This window comes from Plectrocnemia conspersa, unplaced genomic scaffold (genome assembly GCF_051122295.1).
Source record: "Plectrocnemia conspersa isolate PC_06_02 unplaced genomic scaffold, ASM5112229v1 ptg000004l, whole genome shotgun sequence".
NCBI classification, from domain to species: domain Eukaryota; kingdom Metazoa; phylum Arthropoda; class Insecta; order Trichoptera; family Polycentropodidae; genus Plectrocnemia; species Plectrocnemia conspersa.
The window spans coordinates 36,917-58,168 of NW_028277168.1; the positions used below are offsets into that span (position 1 = coordinate 36,917).

The 21,252-nt window shown below is 54.8% G+C and overlaps 2 protein-coding genes across 2 annotated transcripts; both read right to left on the reverse strand.

Annotated features, from left to right (window-relative positions):
- Positions 1-2,232: 2,232 nt before the first annotated feature.
- LOC148235513 (uncharacterized) lies at positions 2,233-3,108 on the reverse strand. The gene has a single exon (XM_088184790.1). It carries the CDS (start codon positions 3,106-3,108, stop codon positions 2,233-2,235), a length of 876 nt encoding a protein of 291 aa, XP_088040916.1.
- A 15,251-nt stretch (positions 3,109-18,359) lies between these two features.
- Positions 18,360-19,235, reverse strand: LOC148235514 (uncharacterized). The gene has a single exon (XM_088184791.1). The coding sequence runs from the start codon at positions 19,233-19,235 to the stop codon at positions 18,360-18,362; it is 876 nt and encodes a 291-aa protein (XP_088040917.1).
- Positions 19,236-21,252: the final 2,017 nt, after the last annotated feature.

The following is a 21,252-nucleotide window of genomic DNA, read 5'->3' on the forward strand; positions in this document are numbered from 1 at the left end:
AAGCCGTTAAAGACAAGTTTGGGCGGCTCTAGTTGCCTGCGCCTGGTGAAAAGCACAGCTTCTGTTTTCTGGACTGCAAGCTCCAGTCCGGCGCCGTCTAGCCAACTCTTGACGCTTCGCAGGGCCTCTTCGCCGGCAATTTTGATGGACGTCGTAGACTTTCCGGTAATCAAAATGGCGACGTCGTCCGCAAAGGCGACCATTCTGGCTTCGTCGGGCATGGGCGCTCTCAGCAGTCCATCGTACATGACGTTCCAGAGAGCGGGTCCTAAGACCGAACCCTGGGGAACGCCTGCAGTGACCGCTCGCTGAAAGCTTTCGCCCATGCATTCGTACTGCAGCACCCTGTCCGAGAAGTAACTTTCGATCATTCGGATCAAGTATGCTGGAGTGCCGATTTTAGCCAGAGCTACTAGGATCGAGCTCCAGCGGGCCGAGTTGAACGCGTTTCGGACGTCGAGCGCGATCAACACGACGTTTGCGCTGCGCTTGACGCTTCCCTGCCAGGCTTCGCGGACGGTTTCGATCACCTGTTCGATGGCGCCTATTGTCGAGTGCCCTCGGCGGAAGCCGTGCTGATGGGGCGAGAGCCCTTTGTCGGTGTCCTCCAGTACTGTCTGAAGCCGTTCGAGGATTAGCCTCTCTAGAATCTTGCCCAGGCCGTCCAGCATGCAAAGTGGACGGTATGCTGAGGGACCGGGTGTCGCCTTGGTGCCCTTTGGTATTAGGACCAGCCTTTGGCGCTTCCATGACGCGTCGAAGATTCCTTCGGCAAGGCACGAGTTAAGGGCTGCGAGTAGCAGCTCGGGATCCTGATCCGCGATGCGCTTCAAGACGGCGTTTGGGACGCCGTCGGGTCCCGGCGCCCTTGCAGAGTTAATTCGCTTTGCCGCTCCCTGCAGCTCTTCCTTGGAGAACGGCAGGACTCCGCTTGGAAGCTCTGCTGCTGGGTCGCAGGTTGCAGTTCGGTCGGTAGTGGGGTGCCGCGGGAACAGTCCGTCGACCACCGCCTCCATGGTTTCATGGTTGTTCAGGTAGTGGTCTTCGTTCCGGACGCTGAGTTTGTTGCGTACTATCCTGTACGGCAGCCCCCAAGGATCTTCGTCGACCGACTTGCAGAGTTCGTCCCAGCTGCGCGCTTTGCTTTGCTTAATAGCTAGGCGCAGCGCGTTTTTAGCGTTCTTGTAGTCCTGGCGTTCTTGTGGCACGGCGAAATGGTGCCTGTGGGCGCGTCTGCGGGACGCTGTGCAGGCGCGTCGCAGGTCGGCGATCTCGTCCGTCCACCAGTAGGCCGGTTTCCGGTGTGAGTTTGAGCCGCGCTTTGGCATCGATGCGTCGCAGGCGTCGCGCAGGAGCTCGTTTAGCAAGCGTACTACTTTTTCCGCTGTGGCGTCCGATCGCGCGATGCCTTTGACCGTCTCGCTCCTAGTAGCTACCAATTTGTCGAGGGCTTCGCGGTCTAGTTTTCGAACGCACCAGCCCCGCGCTGTGTGCGGCGGTGGCCTGTAGCTTCGGTCGGCAAGCTCGAAGCTGACGTAGCGGTGGTCGCTGTGCGAGTGGACATCTAGCACGCGCCATCCTCGAATTCTTCCCGCTAGGGCTTCGTCGACGAACGTGACGTCAATCACTGAACCCGTGCTGCCCCGAACGAAAGTAAACTCTCCTCCCGTGTTGGCAACGTGCAGGTGAAGATTTGACGCCATGTCGCAAAGAAGAGCTCCTCTTGCGTCGGTAGATGCTGCACCCCATTCGACGGATTTTGCATTAAAATCGCCTGCTACGATGACCGGGAGCGTCGATGTTCGGACGCTCTCTTCTAGGCCGGCGATGCTGCGGTTAAAGTCTTCCATAGGGGAGTTCGGCGAAAAGTAGCAGCTGTAAACGCGTAAGTCGCCCAGCTCTATCCAGGTCCAGCCGACGGTGCTGAGGGCGTTTGCAGCGTTGGTCAGAAGCAGGCGGCTGCTAGATGGCAGATGAAGAGCGGCATTTGACCCTTTATCAGAATGCCAGCGCCGCGGTAAGTTGTGGTTCTGCTCAGAGACTATTGCGACGTCTGTGCGCTCGTCAACTATAGTTTGCTGCAGCAAGTCTTGCGCAGCCCTGCATTTGTTGAGGTTTATTTGCAGAAACCGTACTGACATTTCGAAACTTTTCTGCAGCGCGCTAGCTCCGCTCTAAAAGCAGGGCAGTCAGCGCTTCCGTAGCGGTGCGGAGCTGTGGCTAAGTTGTCAGTTATGCTGGTGCAGACTTGCACTTGTGCGCTCTTCGTCGCGCAGAGAGACACTTTCGGCGAAGTTCCGCGATCGCTTCGGTCCACCAGTAGGTCGGCCTACGAAGCTGTCCTCTTCTTGGAGTCATGGACGCATCGCAGCCGCGGCTAAGGAGGTCGTTGAGCGCCTTCACGGTGATCTCGGCTGGTGCTCCTCTGCGTGCCAAGTCGATCACTTTGCTTCTCTCGGCGGCCACCGCCCTGTCCAGCTTATCGCTGTCCAGCTTGCTGACCGCCCAACCGGTGCTTGTGGGAAGTCTGCTTCTTTCTGCTCGATCGGCAAGCTGAAACTCTATGTATAAGTGGTCGCTGCCCGAGTATGTATTTTCCAGAACTTCCCATTTCGCAATTCGATTTGCGATCGACTCGCTTGTGAATGATACGTCTAATATGGAACCGCTATCTCCACGTCGAAATGTGAAGGCGCTTCCTCGATTAGCCGCGTGCAGGTGAAGCTGCGACGCCGTCTCCAAAAGCACAACTCCTCGGCGGTCCGTCGTGGATGATCCCCACTCCGGTGCCTTGGCGTTAAAGTCCCCGGCGACGACGACGGGCAGTGTCGAAGTCCTGACGTCCTCTGCTAGCCGGGCCATGTCGCCGATGAAAGCCTCGATGGGCGAGTTCGGGGAGTAATAACAGCTGTAAAACCGTATCCCCCCGGCCTCGACCCATACGAAGCACTCACCGTCTGCCGCTCCGACGCCGCTCTCCCTAAGTCTCGACGACGGCACATAAATGGCGCACTTGCAGCCAGATCCTCCGTACCAACGGTGCGAAGAATGGTGGTGTTGCTCTGATATGAGCACTAAGTCCGCGCCTTTTTCGATGGAAGTGTGCATCATCAAGTCTTGGGCCGTCCTGCACCCGTTAAGGTTTATTTGCAGGACGTTGATGCGCTCGTTTCCATCGCGGCGACCTTCTTGCCGGAACACGTCGCTGCCTTGTGGCCCTCTAGACCGCAGCGAAAGCACTCTTTGCTCCTGTCTCTGGGGGATGTGCATTTCGCTGCGATGTGGCCTGTTTCGCGGCACCTGTAGCAGCGTTCCGGTTGCCGTGGGGCTTCCCGCACGCGGCTGTTGATCCAGCCGACGCGGACTTTTCCAATTTTTAGAAGTTTCACAGCATGCTCTGTGGGCAGTAAGACCACTGCTGTCTGTGTTCCGCCGTAGGAGGGTCGCAGCGAAAGAACTTTGAGGTCCTTCAGCTCTGGTTGAGCTGCAGCTATCGCCTCTTTGACCTCCTCTATGTCTGTGCCGCCGTCGAGATCCCGCAAAGTCACTCTCGTTTGGGGAGTGAGAATTTTGGCGGGGTTTTCCTCGCCCATTCCGGAGGCAATCGCTGCGAGAAGCTCCGTCGCGTTTTGTGATCCGCGCTTCAATTCTAGAAGCACTTCTCCACTTCGTGTTTTTCGGATTTTTTTTACTTCTGCTTGCTCTGGAAGCACTACCGATTTTCTGATTGCGCGGATCACTTCCGCGTACGTGATTTTGCCAGTCGCAATCACGATTGCCTCGTTTCGCGGGCCGTGTGGGGCTCGCGTTTTGGCGTCCCTTTTTGTCGTGTTCGAGGTGACCTTCGCGGGAGCGCTTTTTGACAGAGCGTTTTTCTTCGCCTGTGCCTGCGCCTGTACGACACTCGCTGTGTCCTTTGGCGCCCTCCTTTTTTCGTTTTTTTTTGGCGGCTTTGCAAGCTGCCAGTCCGCCTGTGCTGGTACCGGTGTATTTACAGGTTTAGGCGCCTGCGAAGGCGCAGCTGTCATCACAGGTACTGCGACAGAACAAGTCTCCGATGCAAGAGCCGGCGTCAAAGCGGTCCTTGCGGTTTGCCTAGCGGCCTCTTTTATGGCGTTAAAAGCCCGCCTTATCTCTAACACTCCTTCTTTTATCGGGGAGTGCACATTTCTGTGCCCCTTGATAAACCCTTCTAAATGCTCGATGGCAGCCTTTATTCGCTCCCACTGTAACTCCATATTTTTTTTCCAAAATAAAAAAAACAAGAAACAAAAAAAAAAATCTAAACTAACCCTTAGTAACTAATTGTACAAGTCCCTGGAAGTCTTTGAAAAGAAAATAAAATAACAAAATTTTTTCTCCTTTGCAAAGTTTGACACACGAGGAAGTTTGGAAAATTCGGAAAATTTTCCTTCCAACTTTAGAAATTCCGGAAAATTTTATTGGAATGCTGTCGGTGTAAAATTCATTAACCCAAAAAGCCCGGAAAATTCTGGAAAAACCGATTACTTACCAGGAAAAATCTCGGAAAAGTGCCTTTAAGAACTCGGTTTTTGTGTGTCAGTTGCTGGTACCGGAAAAACTTTCGGAAAATTCGGAAAATCCGGAAAATTCCTAAATTCCTTCAAATGTCGGAAAAGCTCGGAAAAATGGGGTGAAAACCCGGAAAATTCCGAGTCCAGGTTTTCCGGCTTTCCCGGGAGCACTTTCAGTGTCTCACTATCACTGTAAAAGTTGTCACTTTCTCCAGCAGCTGGTCTGTCCAGCTGGTCTTCCAATCTTCAAGATTGCTGGGGAATGCGCCCGCCTGTTGGGCCTGCGCCCCTTTCGCCGTGAGCACCGGCCGCACGTCCTCTCTGTATGAGTGCCAGTGCGCGACTAACCTAACCTAACCTTTTTTTTTTTTTTTTTTTTTTTTTTTTTTTTTCCCGGAGGTAGGAAATCTTGCATAAGACATCCCCCGGCAACGCCGGAGGATAGTGTCAGATTCTTACTGACTAAAACCTACCCCCACCTACTCACCACGGACGTCCCGGAAACCGCCGTTAGGCATTACTTCGCGATGTCAGTTGTCTTGTTAGTTTTTTGTTTACTAACGGCCGCCTTGTCGGCGGAGTCTCTCTTCACTTTCTTTAATTTTCAAGACATCAGTTGCGAATATAACCCAAGCTGACCATGCAGACTGGCAGCTCAGCATGGAGGGCGTCATGCTTTCGGGAGTCAGGGGTTCCTCACTCCCGATCGCAGCTCTTAATTGTGCCCTTTGCTCTTCCCATGCTGAGCAGCCGAACAAAGTGTGTTCTGCGTCATCGGCGTCGCTTTCGCAGTGGTAGCATTCACTGGTTGCCTCTTTGCCTATCCTGTTAAGGTAGACTCCGAAGCAACCGTGGCCTGTTAATGCCTGGGTGAGATGGTAGCTGAGCTCACCGTGTTTTCTCTCACTCCACGCCTTTAAATCCCCGATAAGCCTATGGGTCCATCTTCCTTTAGGGGAGGCGTTCCACCGACTTTGCCACTCCTGCATGGTCAGCTCCCTGGCCCGTTCCTTCGTCGCCCGTCCTTTGTAGGTCGCCTGCCTCTCCTTGGCTAGCAGGTCGACGGGCGGAATTGCAGATAAGGCCAGGATGGCGTCTTCCGAGACCGTCCTGTAGGCTGATGCGACTCTCAGTGCACTCCTGCGTTGAACTTTCGCCAGACTTTGCCTCGTCCTTTCCACTCTCATGGCGTCTGCCCACACCGGGGCCCCGTAGAGTAAAATAGAGTGGACCACTTCGTTGTACAATTTTCGTCTCTTGTACTTTGGTCCACCGACGTTAGGCATAAGTCTGGCTAGTTCGTTCGCCGTTCTAGCCGCCTTCGCGGCTGCCTCCTCCGCGTGCTTCGCGAAGCGCAGCTTGTCGTCGAGCCATACTCCGAGGTATCGCAGCGACCGCTTGTACGGCACCTCGAAGTCGTTTATGGCGATCGAAGGCGGGGACATATTCCTGCGACGCGTGAAGAGTATAGCTTCCGTCTTGTGAACGGCGAGTTCAAGTCCAGCTCGGTCCAGCCAGCTCTTTACGTGAATTAATGCAGTTTCAGCTATTAGTCGCAGGTTTGTCGCATTTTTACCCTTCACAAGTAGGGCCGCGTCGTCTGCGAACGCTACTATGTTAGCGCCGTCAGGCATGGGCAGTCGCAGCAGTCCGTCGTACATGACGTTCCAAAGTGCCGGTCCGAGGACCGACCCTTGCGGAACGCCAGCTGTGACCTCCTGCTGGAATTTTTTGCCCATGCACTCGTACTCCAGTACCCTGTCGCTGAAATAGCTTCGTGCCATTTTCAGCAGGTATACTGGAGCACCGATGTCGGCGAGTGCACTGAGAGTCGTGCGCCAGTTGGCCGTGTTGAACGCGTTGCGGATGTCCAACGCGATCAACACGACGTGCTCGCTCCGCTTGACGCTTCCCTGCCATGCCAGCCTCACCGTATCTACGACTTGGCTGATGGCGTCTACGGTAGAGCGTCCGGGGCGAAATCCGTACTGCTGCGGTGACAATCCGCTTTCTCCGTTCTCCAAAGTGTGCTGGAGGCGCTGTAGAAGCATCCTCTCCAGCAGCTTTCCAACTCCGTCTAGCATACACAGAGGTCTGTATGCCGACGGACCGGGTGGCCCTGCTTTGCCCTTAGGTATCAGGACTAACTTTTGCCGTTTCCACGGGGCGGCAAATGTCCCTTGGGCAAGGCAGGCGTTCAAAGCTGCTAGCAGCAACTCGGGATCTTTCTCGGCTACGCGTTTGATGACTGCGTTTGGAACGCAGTCCGGTCCCGGTGCCTTTGCTGGTTTGAGCCGGTTTGAGGCTGCCAGCAGCTCTTCCTTAGAGAACGGAAGAAACTCTTCTGCGGGGGCGATGCTGTTGTTTGGAATGTTCCAGTCGGTCTTGACGTGCCGCGGGAAAAGGCTGGCAATTACCGTTTCGAGGTTGGCAACGTTGTTCAGGAATGGGTCCTCGTTACCAACCGCCAGCTTCTTTCGTACCATTTTGTACGGTCTTCCCCACGGGTCGTCGTCGACCGACTTGCAGAGCTCTTCCCAGCATCGCGCTTTGCTCTCTTTGATGGCTACTTTGAGCGCTTTTCTAGCCTCTTGGTAAGCTTGACCGTTTTCTGCAGTCGGTCTTCTTTGCGCTGCCCGGCGGCGGGATAGGCACTCTCGTCTCAGGTCGGCTACGGTGTCGTTCCACCAGTAGACCGGCTTCCGACGTGCCCCCCGGCTCCGCCTCGGCATTGACGCCTCGCAGCTTTCTCGCAGCACGTCGTTGAGTGAGCGGACGACGTCCTCCGCTCCGGTGCCGCTTTTTGCGGATTCAACGACTGCTGCGCGCTTCCTTGCAACCGTTTCGTCCACGGCGGTCACTTCGAGCTTTCGCGCGCACCATCCTTCGGTAGTTCTTCGAAGCGGTGCTCTCGCGCTCGTTGTTAGCTCGAAGCTCACGTACCGGTGGTCGCTATGCGAGTAGACGTCGAGAACTTTCCAGTTCCTTATTCCACTCGCGATAGCTTCGTCGACGAACGTCACGTCGACGATTGACCCGGTATTTCCGCGGACGAACGTGTAGTGGTTGCCGACGTTTGCTGCTAGTAGGCGCATTTGCGCCGCCATCTCCGAGAGCAAGCTTCCTCTACTGTCTGTCACCGCAGCTCCCCATTCCGGCGCCTTGGCGTTGAAGTCGCCGGCCAGTATGACGGGCAGTGTCGACGTTCTTACACTTTCGGCCAGCTCGCTCAGGCTGTCGGCGAACTCGTCGATTGTGGAGTTGGGAGAGAAATAACAGCTATATATTCTATAGCCTCCCGCCTCCACCCAGACGTATCCGTCTCCGCCGACTTCCGGAGCGTTTGCTACACGTAGATGGCTCGTTGGCAAGTAGATCGCCGCTTTAGAGCCCGTGTCGGAGTACCATCGGCTTGCTGAGTTTCTGTGTTGCTCCGACACGATGACTAGATCTACGCGCAGCTCGCTGGCCGTCTGATGCAGCAGGTCTTGAGCCGCCTGGCTGTGGTTCAGGTTTATCTGAAGAACGCGAATCATTTTGTCGCGTTCTTCAGACACCTTTCCCATTCCGCCCTAAATTTAGGGCACCGCCTACTGCCGCTTGTGTGCGCTGCTGGGGTTTGTTGACGTCGCTGTCCGCCGTTGTCGCTGTCGGTGCAGAGCGGGCATTTTGGTGCGTTGGTACAGTTGGCAATTTTGTGGCCATCCTGCCCGCATCGTAGACACAATTTGCTGCGGTCGGGCGCTTTGCATTTTGCTGCAAAGTGCCCGTAGCCCATGCACCGGTAGCAACGTCTAACTTTGACGCTTTCTCTGATGCGGCACCTCACGAGACCGATCTTGATGCGCCCGTTTCTCAGCAGGGCGTCGGTCTCTGGCGTGCACGGCAGTTTTATCATGCACGCTTGGGTGCCGCTGTGCGCCGGTCTTAGTTTGGCGCTGGATGTCGAGATTTTGTTCTCCTTTAGGGCTTCGATGACCTCTTCTGGGGTCACTCCCTCGTCGAGATCTCGAATCTCGACATCCCGGCTTTGCACCACTCGATGGATCTTGGCAAGTGGTCCGGCCGCCTCTGTAATAATTGCCTGCAGAGCGTCTGCTTCGGCCCCGTCGGCTTTTCTTCCCATTCGGAAGATTAATTCTCCGCGCTGCGTCTTTCGCACGGCTTTGACGTCCAATTTTTTATTTTTTGTCGAAGCGTGGACGCTACGCAAAATTTCTGCGTAGGACGCAGCTCCTTCACCATCAGCTTTTTTTAATATGATGGTGTCGGCGGGCACTCTTCCTGCCTTGGGGTGCCTATTTTTAGGCTTTATCGTAGGCCCAGGCTCCGGTGCTTTGCGGACACGTGCGGTGGAGACTTTGTCGTCCCCCTTCGTCACCTCTTTTTTTTTCGTTTGAGAATCGGGTTTCGTCTTTTTCTTCTTTTTTCCTGCCGCCCCGACTGTAGTCCAGCCTTCCTGCGGTCTGGCGGTTACTCCGTTTACTCCTTTAGAGATGGGCGCCGTCCTCTTCGGTACCTCTTCTTTTTGGCGTGGAGTGGGCGCTGCTTTTGCAATCTCCTTTGTTGCTTCGACGGTTTGGGTTGATGCGTGTCCTACCGAAATCTTCGGTGAGACATTTATCCCGTCAATTGCCTTCACTGTTTTAAGGAAGGCGAGCCTTATGGCTTTAATGCCTTCCTTGATCGGTTTGTGCGCGTTTGCGTGCGCCTTTGTGAATTCTTCGACCTCGAAAATTTCTTTTTCGAGGTCCTCCAGTGCTTTTTTTAACGTCAAGTTTTTATTTGTTAGTTGCTCCATAAGTTGATCCCACGATTAGCTAGGGAACATGGTCCATCCGACCAGAGCCCCGCTTGGCCGGATAAGCCTTCTTACTCAGGAGATTCGGCTGGTCCTCCCGAGAGATCGTCTGCGACCACGCTGCTTAGAGTCCCCGTGGCCATGCATCCCTCGGCACGCTGCTTCTCACCTTGGATTGGGACTTGGTTTTCTGTCAGGGTTTTCCGTCCCTTATTTGGTGTCCTGTTTTATGGCGCAGGATGCTCGCCATTCGGCCTTCGTCAGTTAGCTACAGTCACAGTTGTTAACAGTGACTGCATTACCGGGGTCCGCGACGAGGACGCCTGACAATCGGCCTTGCTGACAGAGCTGCTGTGATTCGCAGAGGCGTATTGGCTTTTTATAGAAACACGGCGTCCAGCACGCCGCGTTTCACCAATGCCTAGTATCAGCCTTCGAACCCCAACCTAACCTAACCTAACCTAACCTAACCTAACCTAACCTAACCTAACCTTTTTTTTTTTTTTTTTTTTTTTTTCCGGAGGTAGGAAATCTTGCATAAGACATCCTCCGGCAACGCCGGAGGATAGTGTCAGATTCTTACTGACTAAAACCTACCCCCACCTACTCACCACGGACGTCCCGGAAACCGCCGTTAGGCATTACTTCGCGATGTCAGTTGTCTTGTTAGTTTTTTGTTTACTAACGACCGCCTTGTCGGCGGAGTCTCTCTTCACTTTCTTTAATTTTCAAGACATCAGTTGCGAATATAACCCAAGCTGACCATGCAGACTGGCAGCTCAGCATGGAGGGCGTCATGCTTTCGGGAGTCAGGGGTTCCTCAACCCCGATCGCAGCTCTTAATTGTGCCCTTTGCTCTTCCCATGCTGAGCAGCCGAACAAAGTGTGTTCTGCGTCATCGGCGTCGCTTTCGCAGTGGTAGCATTCACTGGTTGCCTCTTTGCCTATCCTGTTAAGGTAGACTCCGAAGCAACCGTGGCCTGTTAATGCCTGGGTGAGATGGTAGCTGAGCTCACCGTGTTTTCTCTCACTCCACGCCTTTAAATCCCCGATAAGCCTATGGGTCCATCTTCCTTTAGGGGAGGCGTTCCACCGACTTTGCCACTCCTGCATGGTCAGCTCCCTGGCCCGTTCCTTCGTCGCCCGTCCTTTGTAGGTCGCCTGCCTCTCCTTGGCTAGCAGGTCGACGGGCGGAATTGCAGATAAGGCCAGGATGGCGTCTTCCGAGACCGTCCTGTAGGCTGATGCGACTCTCAGTGCACTCCTGCGTTGAACTTTCGCCAGACTTTGCCTCGTCCTTTCCACTCTCATGGCGTCTGCCCACACCGGGGCCCCGTAGAGTAAAATAGAGTGGACCACTTCGTTGTACAATTTTCGTCTCTTGTACTTTGGTCCACCGACGTTAGGCATAAGTCTGGCTAGTTCGTTCGCCGTTCTAGCCGCCTTCGCGGCTGCCTCCTCCGCGTGCTTCGCGAAGCGCAGCTTGTCGTCGAGCCATACTCCGAGGTATCGCAGCGACCGCTTGTACGGCACCTCGAAGTCGTTTATGGCGATCGAAGGCGGGGACATATTCCTGCGACGCGTGAAGAGTATAGCTTCCGTCTTGTGAACGGCGAGTTCAAGTCCAGCTCGGTCCAGCCAGCTCTTTACGTGAATTAATGCAGTTTCAGCTATTAGTCGCAGGTTTGTCGCATTTTTACCCTTCACAAGTAGGGCCGCGTCGTCTGCGAACGCTACTATGTTAGCGCCGTCAGGCATGGGCAGTCGCAGCAGTCCGTCGTACATGACGTTCCAAAGTGCCGGTCCGAGGACCGACCCTTGCGGAACGCCAGCTGTGACCTCGTGCTGGAATTTTTTGCCCATGCACTCGTACTCCAGTACCCTGTCGCTGAAATAGCTTCGTGCCATTTTCAGCAGGTATACTGGAGCACCGATGTCGGCGAGTGCACTGAGAGTCGTGCGCCAGTTGGCCGTGTTGAACGCGTTGCGGATGTCCAACGCGATCAACACGACGTGCTCGCTCCGCTTGACGCTTCCCTGCCATGCCAGCCTCACCGTATCTACGACTTGGCTGATGGCGTCTACGGTAGAGCGTCCGGGGCGAAATCCGTACTGCTGCGGTGACAATCCGCTTTCTCCGTTCTCCAAAGTGTGCTGGAGGCGCTGTAGAAGCATCCTCTCCAGCAGCTTTCCAACTCCGTCTAGCATACACAGAGGTCTGTATGCCGACGGACCGGGTGGCCCTGCTTTGCCCTTAGGTATCAGGACTAACTTTTGCCGTTTCCACGGGGCGGCAAATGTCCCTTGGGCAAGGCAGGCGTTCAAAGCTGCTAGCAGCAACTCGGGATCTTTCTCGGCTACGCGTTTGATGACTGCGTTTGGAACGCAGTCCGGTCCCGGTGCCTTTGCTGGTTTGAGCCGGTTTGAGGCTGCCAGCAGCTCTTCCTTAGAGAACGGAAGAAACTCTTCTGCGGGGGCGATGCTGTTGTTTGGAATGTTCCAGTCGGCCTTGACGTGCCGCGGGAAAAGGCTGGCAATTACCGTTTCGAGGTTGGCAACGTTGTTCAGGAATGGGTCCTCGTTACCAACCGCCAGCTTCTTTCGTACCATTTTGTACGGTCTTCCCCACGGGTCGTCGTCGACCGACTTGCAGAGCTCTTCCCAGCATCGCGCTTTGCTCTCTTTGATGGCTACTTTGAGCGCTTTTCTAGCCTCTTGGTAAGCTTGACCGTTTTCTGCAGTCGGTCTTCTTTGCGCTGCCCGGCGGCGGGATAGGCACTCTCGTCTCAGGTCGGCTACGGTGTCGTTCCACCAGTAGACCGGCTTCCGACGTGCCCCCCGGCTCCGCCTCGGCATTGACGCCTCGCAGCTTTCTCGCAGCACGTCGTTGAGTGAGCGGACGACGTCCTCCGCTCCGGTGCCGCTTTTTGCGGATTCAACGACTGCTGCGCGCTTCCTTGCAACCGTTTCGTCCACGGCGGTCACTTCGAGCTTTCGCGCGCACCATCCTTCGGTAGTTCTTCGAAGCGGTGCTCTCGCGCTCGTTGTTAGCTCGAAGCTCACGTACCGGTGGTCGCTATGCGAGTAGACGTCGAGAACTTTCCAGTTCCTTATTCCACTCGCGATAGCTTCGTCGACGAACGTCACGTCGACGATTGACCCGGTATTTCCGCGGACGAACGTGTAGTGGTTGCCGACGTTTGCTGCTAGTAGGCGCATTTGCGCCGCCATCTCCGAGAGCAAGCTTCCTCTTCTGTCTGTCACCGCAGCTCCCCATTCCGGCGCCTTGGCGTTGAAGTCGCCGGCCAGTATGACGGGCAGTGTCGACGTTCTTACACTTTCGGCCAGCTCGCTCAGGCTGTCGGCGAACTCGTCGATTGTGGAGTTGGGAGAGAAATAACAGCTATATATTCTATAGCCTCCCGCCTCCACCCAGACGTATCCGTCTCCGCCGACTTCCGGAGCGTTTGCTACACGTAGATGGCTCGTTGGCAAGTAGATCGCCGCTTTAGAGCCCGTGTCGGAGTACCATCGGCTTGCTGAGTTTCTGTGTTGCTCCGACACGATGACTAGATCTACGCGCAGCTCGCTGGCCGTCTGATGCAGCAGGTCTTGAGCCGCCTGGCTGTGGTTCAGGTTTATCTGAAGAACGCGAATCATTTTGTCGCGTTCTTCAGACACCTTTCCCATTCCGCCCTAAATTTAGGGCACCGCCTACTGCCGCTTGTGTGCGCTGCTGGGGTTTGTTGACGTCGCTGTCCGCCGTTGTCGCTGTCGGTGCAGAGCGGGCATTTTGGTGCGTTGGTACAGTTGGCAATTTTGTGGCCATCCTGCCCGCATCGTAGACACAATTTGCTGCGGTCGGGCGCTTTGCATTTTGCTGCAAAGTGCCCGTAGCCCATGCACCGGTAGCAACGTCTAACTTTGACGCTTTCTCTGATGCGGCACCTCACGAGACCGATCTTGATGCGCCCGTTTCTCAGCAGGGCGTCGGTCTCTGGCGTGCACGGCAGTTTTATCATGCACGCTTGGGTGCCGCTGTGCGCCGGTCTTAGTTTGGCGCTGGATGTCGAGATTTTGTTCTCCTTTAGGGCTTCGATGACCTCTTCTGGGGTCACTCCCTCGTCGAGATCTCGAATCTCGACATCCCGGCTTTGCACCACTCGATGGATCTTGGCAAGTGGTCCGGCCGCCTCTGTAATAATTGCCTGCAGAGCGTCTGCTTCGGCCCCGTCGGCTTTTCTTCCCATTCGGAAGATTAATTCTCCGCGCTGCGTCTTTCGCACGGCTTTGACGTCCAATTTTTTATTTTTTGTCGAAGCGTGGACGCTACGCAAAATTTCTGCGTAGGACGCAGCTCCTTCACCATCAGCTTTTTTTAATATGATGGTGTCGGCGGGCACTCTTCCTGCCTTGGGGTGCCTATTTTTAGGCTTTATCGTAGGCCCAGGCTCCGGTGCTTTGCGGATACGTGCGGTGGAGACTTTGTCGTCCCCCTTCGTCACCTCTTTTTCTTTCGTTTGAGAATCGGGTTTCGTCTTTTTCTTCTTTTTTCCTGCCGCCCCGACTGTAGTCCAGCCTTCCTGCGGTCTGGCGGTTACTCCGTTTACTCCTTTAGAGATGGGCGCCGTCCTCTTCGGTACCTCTTCTTTTTGGCGTGGAGTGGGCGCTGCTTTTGCAATCTCCTTTGTTGCTTCGACGGTTTGGGTTGATGCGTGTCCTACCGAAATCTTCGGTGAGACATTTATCCCGTCAATTGCCTTCACTGTTTTAAGGAAGGCGAGCCTTATGGCTTTAATGCCTTCCTTGATCGGTTTGTGCGCGTTTGCGTGCGCCTTTGTGAATTCTTCGACCTCGAAAATTTCTTTTTCGAGGTCCTCCAGTGCTTTTTTTAACGTCAAGTTTTTATTTGTTAGTTGCTCCATAAGTTGATCCCACGATTAGCTAGGGAACATGGTCCATCCGACCAGAGCCCCGCTTAGCCGGATAAGCCTTCTTACTCGGGAGATTCGGCTGGTCCTCCCGAGAGATCGTCTGCGACCACGCTGCTTAGAGTCCCCGTGGCCATGCATCCCTCGGCACGCTGCTTCTCACCTTGGATTGGGACTTGGTTTTCTGTCAGGGTTTTCCGTCCCTTATCTGGTGTCCTGTTTTATGGCGCAGGATGCTCGCCATTCGGCCTTCGTCAGTTAGCTACAGTCACAGTTGTTAACAGTGACTGCATTACCGGGGTCCGCGACGAGGACGCCTGACAATCGGCCTTGCTGACAGAGCTGCTGTGATTCGCAGAGGCGTATTGGCTTTTTATAGAAACACGGCGTCCAGCACGCCGCGTTTCACCAATGCCTAGTATCAGCCTTCGAACCCCACCTACCTAACCTACCTAACCTAACCTAACCTAACCTAACCTAACCTAACCTAACCTTTTTTTTTTTTTTTTTTTCTTGAGAGGGGAAACCTTCAAAAGGCGCCACTGTTTCAACAGAAAGGTGACAGTGTGGGATTTTTACCCACTAAAACCCCCCTCCGCTCCTACTGCCTCCCGGTACTTAACTTGTCTGTAATGCTTCGAGAGGCAGCGTGGCCCGGCGCACTTCTAGCGCACTTCATTTTGTCTCGGGTAGCTAGAGAAGTGACAAAATTAATCGATCACTTCTCGAGCCCCCTGTCTCTCCTTGCCTGACGGCTATTGGTCGCTTTTGTGCGACTGCAGTCGTCTGATGCTTCTTGCGATGACAGTCGATCGCTTGCCTTTTGCGAACCGTGCGACTGTCGTCGGCTGCCTTTAATGCTGCGCGCGTGCGGTTGTGGGTGCGACGTCTGTCGATCACTTCGCTAGTCGTAAACTGCTCGGCAGTCGGCGTCTGCTCCTAACGCTGTTCGCACGCGCGCGCTGCTGTTATGGTGGTTCGGCTAGAGGTGGAGAACTTTGCAGGGCTTGTCGCCTGTGTCGCTCGTCGTCCTCTTTTGCCTGCATTACTGTTGTCGCAAAAGATGTCCACGCTGTCCACTTTTCCTTGGACTGCAACATAGACGGGACCATCTGCTCGGCTGACACTTGGTTGTCGTTGTTTACGTCTTCGCCGAGGGCTTCTTTTAGCCGGGTTCGTTCTTCCGTCCATGCCGCGCACTTAAATAGGGTGTGGTCAGCATCATCTTTTGCGTCTCCGCAGTGGTGACACTCTTCGGTGGCTTCTTTGCCTATTCTCTTAAGATAGGTGCCGAAGCAGCCGTGTCCGGTTAGCACCTGAGTGAGGTGGAAGCTCAGTTCGCCTTGCCCTCTTTCACTCCAGACTTTCGGGTCCGGTATAAGCCGGTGAGTCCAGCGACCCTTAGGTGACTCGTTCCAACGTTCCCTCCAGCGTTCGAAAGTGACTTTTCTGGCGTAGTCTTTCGACTGCCCGTTGTAGATGCGTTGTCTTTCGAACGCGAGGAGGTCAATAGGCGGTATGCCGGAGACGGTGAGAGTGGCTGCTTCGGAGACCGTGCGATAGGCCGAAGCTACCCTTAATGCGCTGGTTCTCTGAACTCTAGCCAGCTTGAGCCGAGTTCTCTCCACCCTCATGGAGTCGGCCCATACAGGGGCTCCGTAGAGGAGGATGGAGTGGACCACTTCGTTGTATAGGCGTCGACGTTTTGATTTTGGTCCTCCGATGTTCGGCATCAATCTGGCGAGTTCCTCACCGACGATCGCCGCCTTAGTCGCCGCCTTGTCTGCGTGTACCGCAAATCGAAGCTTATCGTCAAGGTGAACTCCGAGGTACCTCAACGATCTGCTAAAAGGAACCTCGAAGCCGTTAAAGACAAGTTTGGGCGGCTCTAGTTGCCTGCGCCTGGTGAAAAGCACAGCTTCTGTTTTCTGGACTGCAAGCTCCAGTCCGGCGCCGTCTAGCCAACTCTTGACGCTTCGCAGGGCCTCTTCGCCGGCAATTTTGATGGACGTCGTAGACTTTCCGGTAATCAAAATGGCGACGTCGTCCGCAAAGGCGACCATTCTGGCTTCGTCGGGCATGGGCGCTCTCAGCAGTCCATCGTACATGACGTTCCAGAGAGCGGGTCCTAAGACCGAACCCTGGGGAACGCCTGCAGTGACCGCTCGCTGAAAGCTTTCGCCCATGCATTCGTACTGCAGCACCCTGTCCGAGAAGTAACTTTCGATCATTCGGATCAAGTATGCTGGAGTGCCGATTTTAGCCAGAGCTACTAGGATCGAGCTCCAGCGGGCCGAGTTGAACGCGTTTCGGACGTCGAGCGCGATCAACACGACGTTTGCGCTGCGCTTGACGCTTCCCTGCCAGGCTTCGCGGACGGTTTCGATCACCTGTTCGATGGCGCCTATTGTCGAGTGCCCTCGGCGGAAGCCGTGCTGATGGGGCGAGAGCCCTTTGTCGGTGTCCTCCAGTACTGTCTGAAGCCGTTCGAGGATTAGCCTCTCTAGAATCTTGCCCAGGCCGTCCAGCATGCAAAGTGGACGGTATGCTGAGGGACCGGGTGTCGCCTTGGTGCCCTTTGGTATTAGGACCAGCCTTTGGCGCTTCCATGACGCGTCGAAGATTCCTTCGGCAAGGCACGAGTTAAGGGCTGCGAGTAGCAGCTCGGGATCCTGATCCGCGATGCGCTTCAAGACGGCGTTTGGGACGCCGTCGGGTCCCGGCGCCCTTGCAGAGTTAATTCGCTTTGCCGCTCCCTGCAGCTCTTCCTTGGAGAACGGCAGGACTCCGCTTGGAAGCTCTGCTGCTGGGTCGCAGGTTGCAGTTCGGTCGGTAGTGGGGTGCCGCGGGAACAGTCCGTCGACCACCGCCTCCATGGTTTCATGGTTGTTCAGGTAGTGGTCTTCGTTCCGGACGCTGAGTTTGTTGCGTACTATCCTGTACGGCAGCCCCCAAGGATCTTCGTCGACCGACTTGCAGAGTTCGTCCCAGCTGCGCGCTTTGCTTTGCTTAATAGCTAGGCGCAGCGCGTTTTTAGCGTTCTTGTAGTCCTGGCGTTCTTGTGGCACGGCGAAATGGTGCCTGTGGGCGCGTCTGCGGGACGCTGTGCAGGCGCGTCGCAGGTCGGCGATCTCGTCCGTCCACCAGTAGGCCGGTTTCCGGTGTGAGTTTGAGCCGCGCTTTGGCATCGATGCGTCGCAGGCGTCGCGCAGGAGCTCGTTTAGCAAGCGTACTACTTTTTCCGCTGTGGCGTCCGATCGCGCGATGCCTTTGACCGTCTCGCTCCTAGTAGCTACCAATTTGTCGAGGGCTTCGCGGTCTAGTTTTCGAACGCACCAGCCCCGCGCTGTGTGCGGCGGTGGCCTGTAGCTTCGGTCGGCAAGCTCGAAGCTGACGTAGCGGTGGTCGCTGTGCGAGTGGACATCTAGCACGCGCCATCCTCGAATTCTTCCCGCTAGGGCTTCGTCGACGAACGTGACGTCAATCACTGAACCCGTGCTGCCCCGAACGAAAGTAAACTCTCCTCCCGTGTTGGCAACGTGCAGGTGAAGATTTGACGCCATGTCGCAAAGAAGAGCTCCTCTTGCGTCGGTAGATGCTGCACCGCATTCGACGGATTTTGCATTAAAATCGCCTGCTACGATGACCGGGAGCGTCGATGTTCGGACGCTCTCTTCTAGGCCGGCGATGCTGCGGTTAAAGTCTTCCATAGGGGAGTTCGGCGAAAAGTAGCAGCTGTAAACGCGTAAGTCGCCCAGCTCTATCCAGGTCCAGCCGACGGTGCTGAGGGCGTTTGCAGCGTTGGTCAGAAGCAGGCGGCTGCTAGATGGCAGATGAAGAGCGGCATTTGACCCTTTATCAGAATGCCAGCGCCGCGGTAAGTTGTGGTTCTGCTCAGAGACTATTGCGACGTCTGTGCGCTCGTCAACTATAGTTTGCTGCAGCAAGTCTTGCGCAGCCCTGCATTTGTTGAGGTTTATTTGCAGAAACCGTACTGACATTTCGAAACTTTTCTGCAGCGCGCTAGCTCCGCTCTAAAAGCAGGGCAGTCAGCGCTTCCGTAGCGGTGCGGAGCTGTGGCTAAGTTGTCAGTTATGCTGGTGCAGACTTGCACTTGTGCGCTCTTCGTCGCGCAGAGAGACACTTTCGGCGAAGTTCCGCGATCGCTTCGGTCCACCAGTAGGTCGGCCTACGAAGCTGTCCTCTTCTTGGAGTCATGGACGCATCGCAGCCGCGGCTAAGGAGGTCGTTGAGCGCCTTCACGGTGATCTCGGCTGGTGCTCCTCTGCGTGCCAAGTCGATCACTTTGCTTCTCTCGGCGGCCACCGCCCTGTCCAGCTTATCGCTGTCCAGCTTGCTGACCGCCCAACCGGTGCTTGTGGGAAGTCTGCTTCTTTCTGCTCGATCGGCAAGCTGAAACTCTATGTATAAGTGGTCGCTGCCCGAGTATGTATTTTCCAGAACTTCCCATTTCGCAATTCGATTTGCGATCGACTCGCTTGTGAATGATACGTCTAATATGGAACCGCTATCTCCACGTCGAAATGTGAAGGCGCTTCCTCGATTAGCCGCGTGCAGGTGAAGCTGCGACGCCGTCTCCAAAAGCACAACTCCTCGGCGGTCCGTCGTGGATGATCCCCACTCCGGTGCCTTGGCGTTAAAGTCCCCGGCGACGACGACGGGCAGTGTCGAAGTCCTGACGTCCTCTGCTAGCCGGGCCATGTCGCCGATGAAAGCCTCGATGGGCGAGTTCGGGGAGTAATAACAGCTGTAAAACCGTATCCCCCCGGCCTCGACCCATACGAAGCACTCACCGTCTGCCGCTCCGACGCCGCTCTCCCTAAGTCTCGACGACGGCACATAAATGGCGCACTTGCAGCCAGATCCTCCGTACCAACGGTGCGAAGAATGGTGGTGTTGCTCTGATATGAGCACTAAGTCCGCGCCTTTTTCGATGGAAGTGTGCATCATCAAGTCTTGGGCCGTCCTGCACCCGTTAAGGTTTATTTGCAGGACGTTGATGCGCTCGTTTCCATCGCGGCGACCTTCTTGCCGGAACACGTCGCTGCCTTGTGGCCCTCTAGACCGCAGCGAAAGCACTCTTTGCTCCTGTCTCTGGGGGATGTGCATTTCGCTGCGATGTGGCCTGTTTCGCGGCACCTGTAGCAGCGTTCCGGTTGCCGTGGGGCTTCCCGCACGCGGCTGTTGATCCAGCCGACGCGGACTTTTCCAATTTTTAGAAGTTTCACAGCATGCTCTGTGGGCAGTAAGACCACTGCTGTCTGTGTTCCGCCGTAGGAGGGTCGCAGCGAAAGAACTTTGAGGTCCTTCAGCTCTGGTTGAGCTGCAGCTATCGCCTCTTTGACCTCCTCTATGTCTGTGCCGCCGTCGAGATCCCGCAAAGTCACTCTCGTTTGGGGAGTGAGAATTTTGGCGGGGTTTTCCTCGCCCATTCCGGAGGCAATCGCTGCGAGAAGCTCCGTCGCGTTTTGTGATCCGCGCTTCAATTCTAGAAGCACTTCTCCACTTCGTGTTTTTCGGATTTTTTTTACTTCTGCTTGCTCTGGAAGCACTACCGATTTTCTGATTGCGCGGATCACTTCCGCGTACGTGATTTTGCCAGTCGCAATCACGATTGCCTCGTTTCGCGGGCCGTGTGGGGCTCGCGTTTTGGCGTCCCTTTTTGTCGTGTTCGAGGTGACCTTCGCGGGAGCGCTTTTTGACAGAGCGTTTTTCTTCGCCTGTGCCTGCGCCTGTACGACACTCGCTGTGTCCTTTGGCGCCCTCCTTTTTTCGTTTTTTTTTGGCGGCTTTGCAAGCTGCCAGTCCGCCTGTGCTGGTACCGGTGTATTTACAGGTTTAGGCGCCTGCGAAGGCGCAGCTGTCATCACAGGTACTGCGACAGAACAAGTCTCCGATGCAAGAGCCGGCGTCAAAGCGGTCCTTGCGGTTTGCCTAGCGGCCTCTTTTATGGCGTTAAAAGCCCGCCTTATCTCTAACACTCCTTCTTTTATCGGGGAGTGCACATTTCTGTGCCCCTTGATAAACCCTTCTAAATGCTCGATGGCAGCCTTTATTCGCTCCCACTGTAACTCCATATTTTTTTTCCAAAATAAAAAAAACAAGAAACAAAAAAAAAAATCTAAACTAACCCTTAGTAACTAATTGTACAAGTCCCTGGAAGTCTTTGAAAAGAAAATAAAATAACAAAATTTTTTCTCCTTTGCAAAGTTTGACACACGAGGAAGTTTGGAAAATTCGGAAAATTTTCCTTCCAACTTTAGAAATTCCGGAAAATTTTATTGGAATGCTGTCGGTGTAAAATTCATTAACCCAAAAAGCCCGGAAAATTCTGGAAAAACCGATTACTTACCAGGAAAAATCTCGGAAAAGTGCCTTTAAGAACTCGGTTTTTGTGTGTCAGTTGCTGGTACCGGAAAAACTTTCGGAAAATTCGGAAAATCCGGAAAATTCCTAAATTCCTTCAAATGTCGGAAAAGCTCGGAAAAATGGGGTGAAAACCCGGAAAATTCCGAGTCCAGGTTTTCCGGCTTTCCCGGGAGCACTTTCAGTGTCTCACTATCACTGTAAAAGTTGTCACTTTCTCCAGCAGCTGGTCTGTCCAGCTGGTCTTCCAATCTTCAAGATTGCTGGGGAATGCGCCCGCCTGTTGGGCCTGCGCCCCTTTCGCCGTGAGCACCGGCCGCACGTCCTCTCTGTATGAGTGCCAGTGCGCGACTAACCTAACCTAACCTAACCTAACCTTTTTTTTTTTTTTTTTTTTTTTTTTCTTGAGAGGGGAAACCTTCAAAAGGCGCCACTGTTTCAACAGAAAGGTGACAGTGTGGGATTTTTACCCACTAAAACCCCCCTCCGCTCCTACTGCCTCCCGGTACTTAACTTGTCTGTAATGCTTCGAGAGGCAGCGTGGCCCGGCGCACTTCTAGCGCACTTCATTTTGTCTCGGGTAGCTAGAGAAGTGACA

Coding starts and splice junctions, on each gene's coding strand:
- LOC148235514 (XM_088184791.1), bottom strand. CDS start 19,235: ATGCACACTTCCATCGAAAAAGGCGCGGACTTAGTGCTCATATCAGAG.
- LOC148235513 (XM_088184790.1), bottom strand. CDS start 3,108: ATGCACACTTCCATCGAAAAAGGCGCGGACTTAGTGCTCATATCAGAG.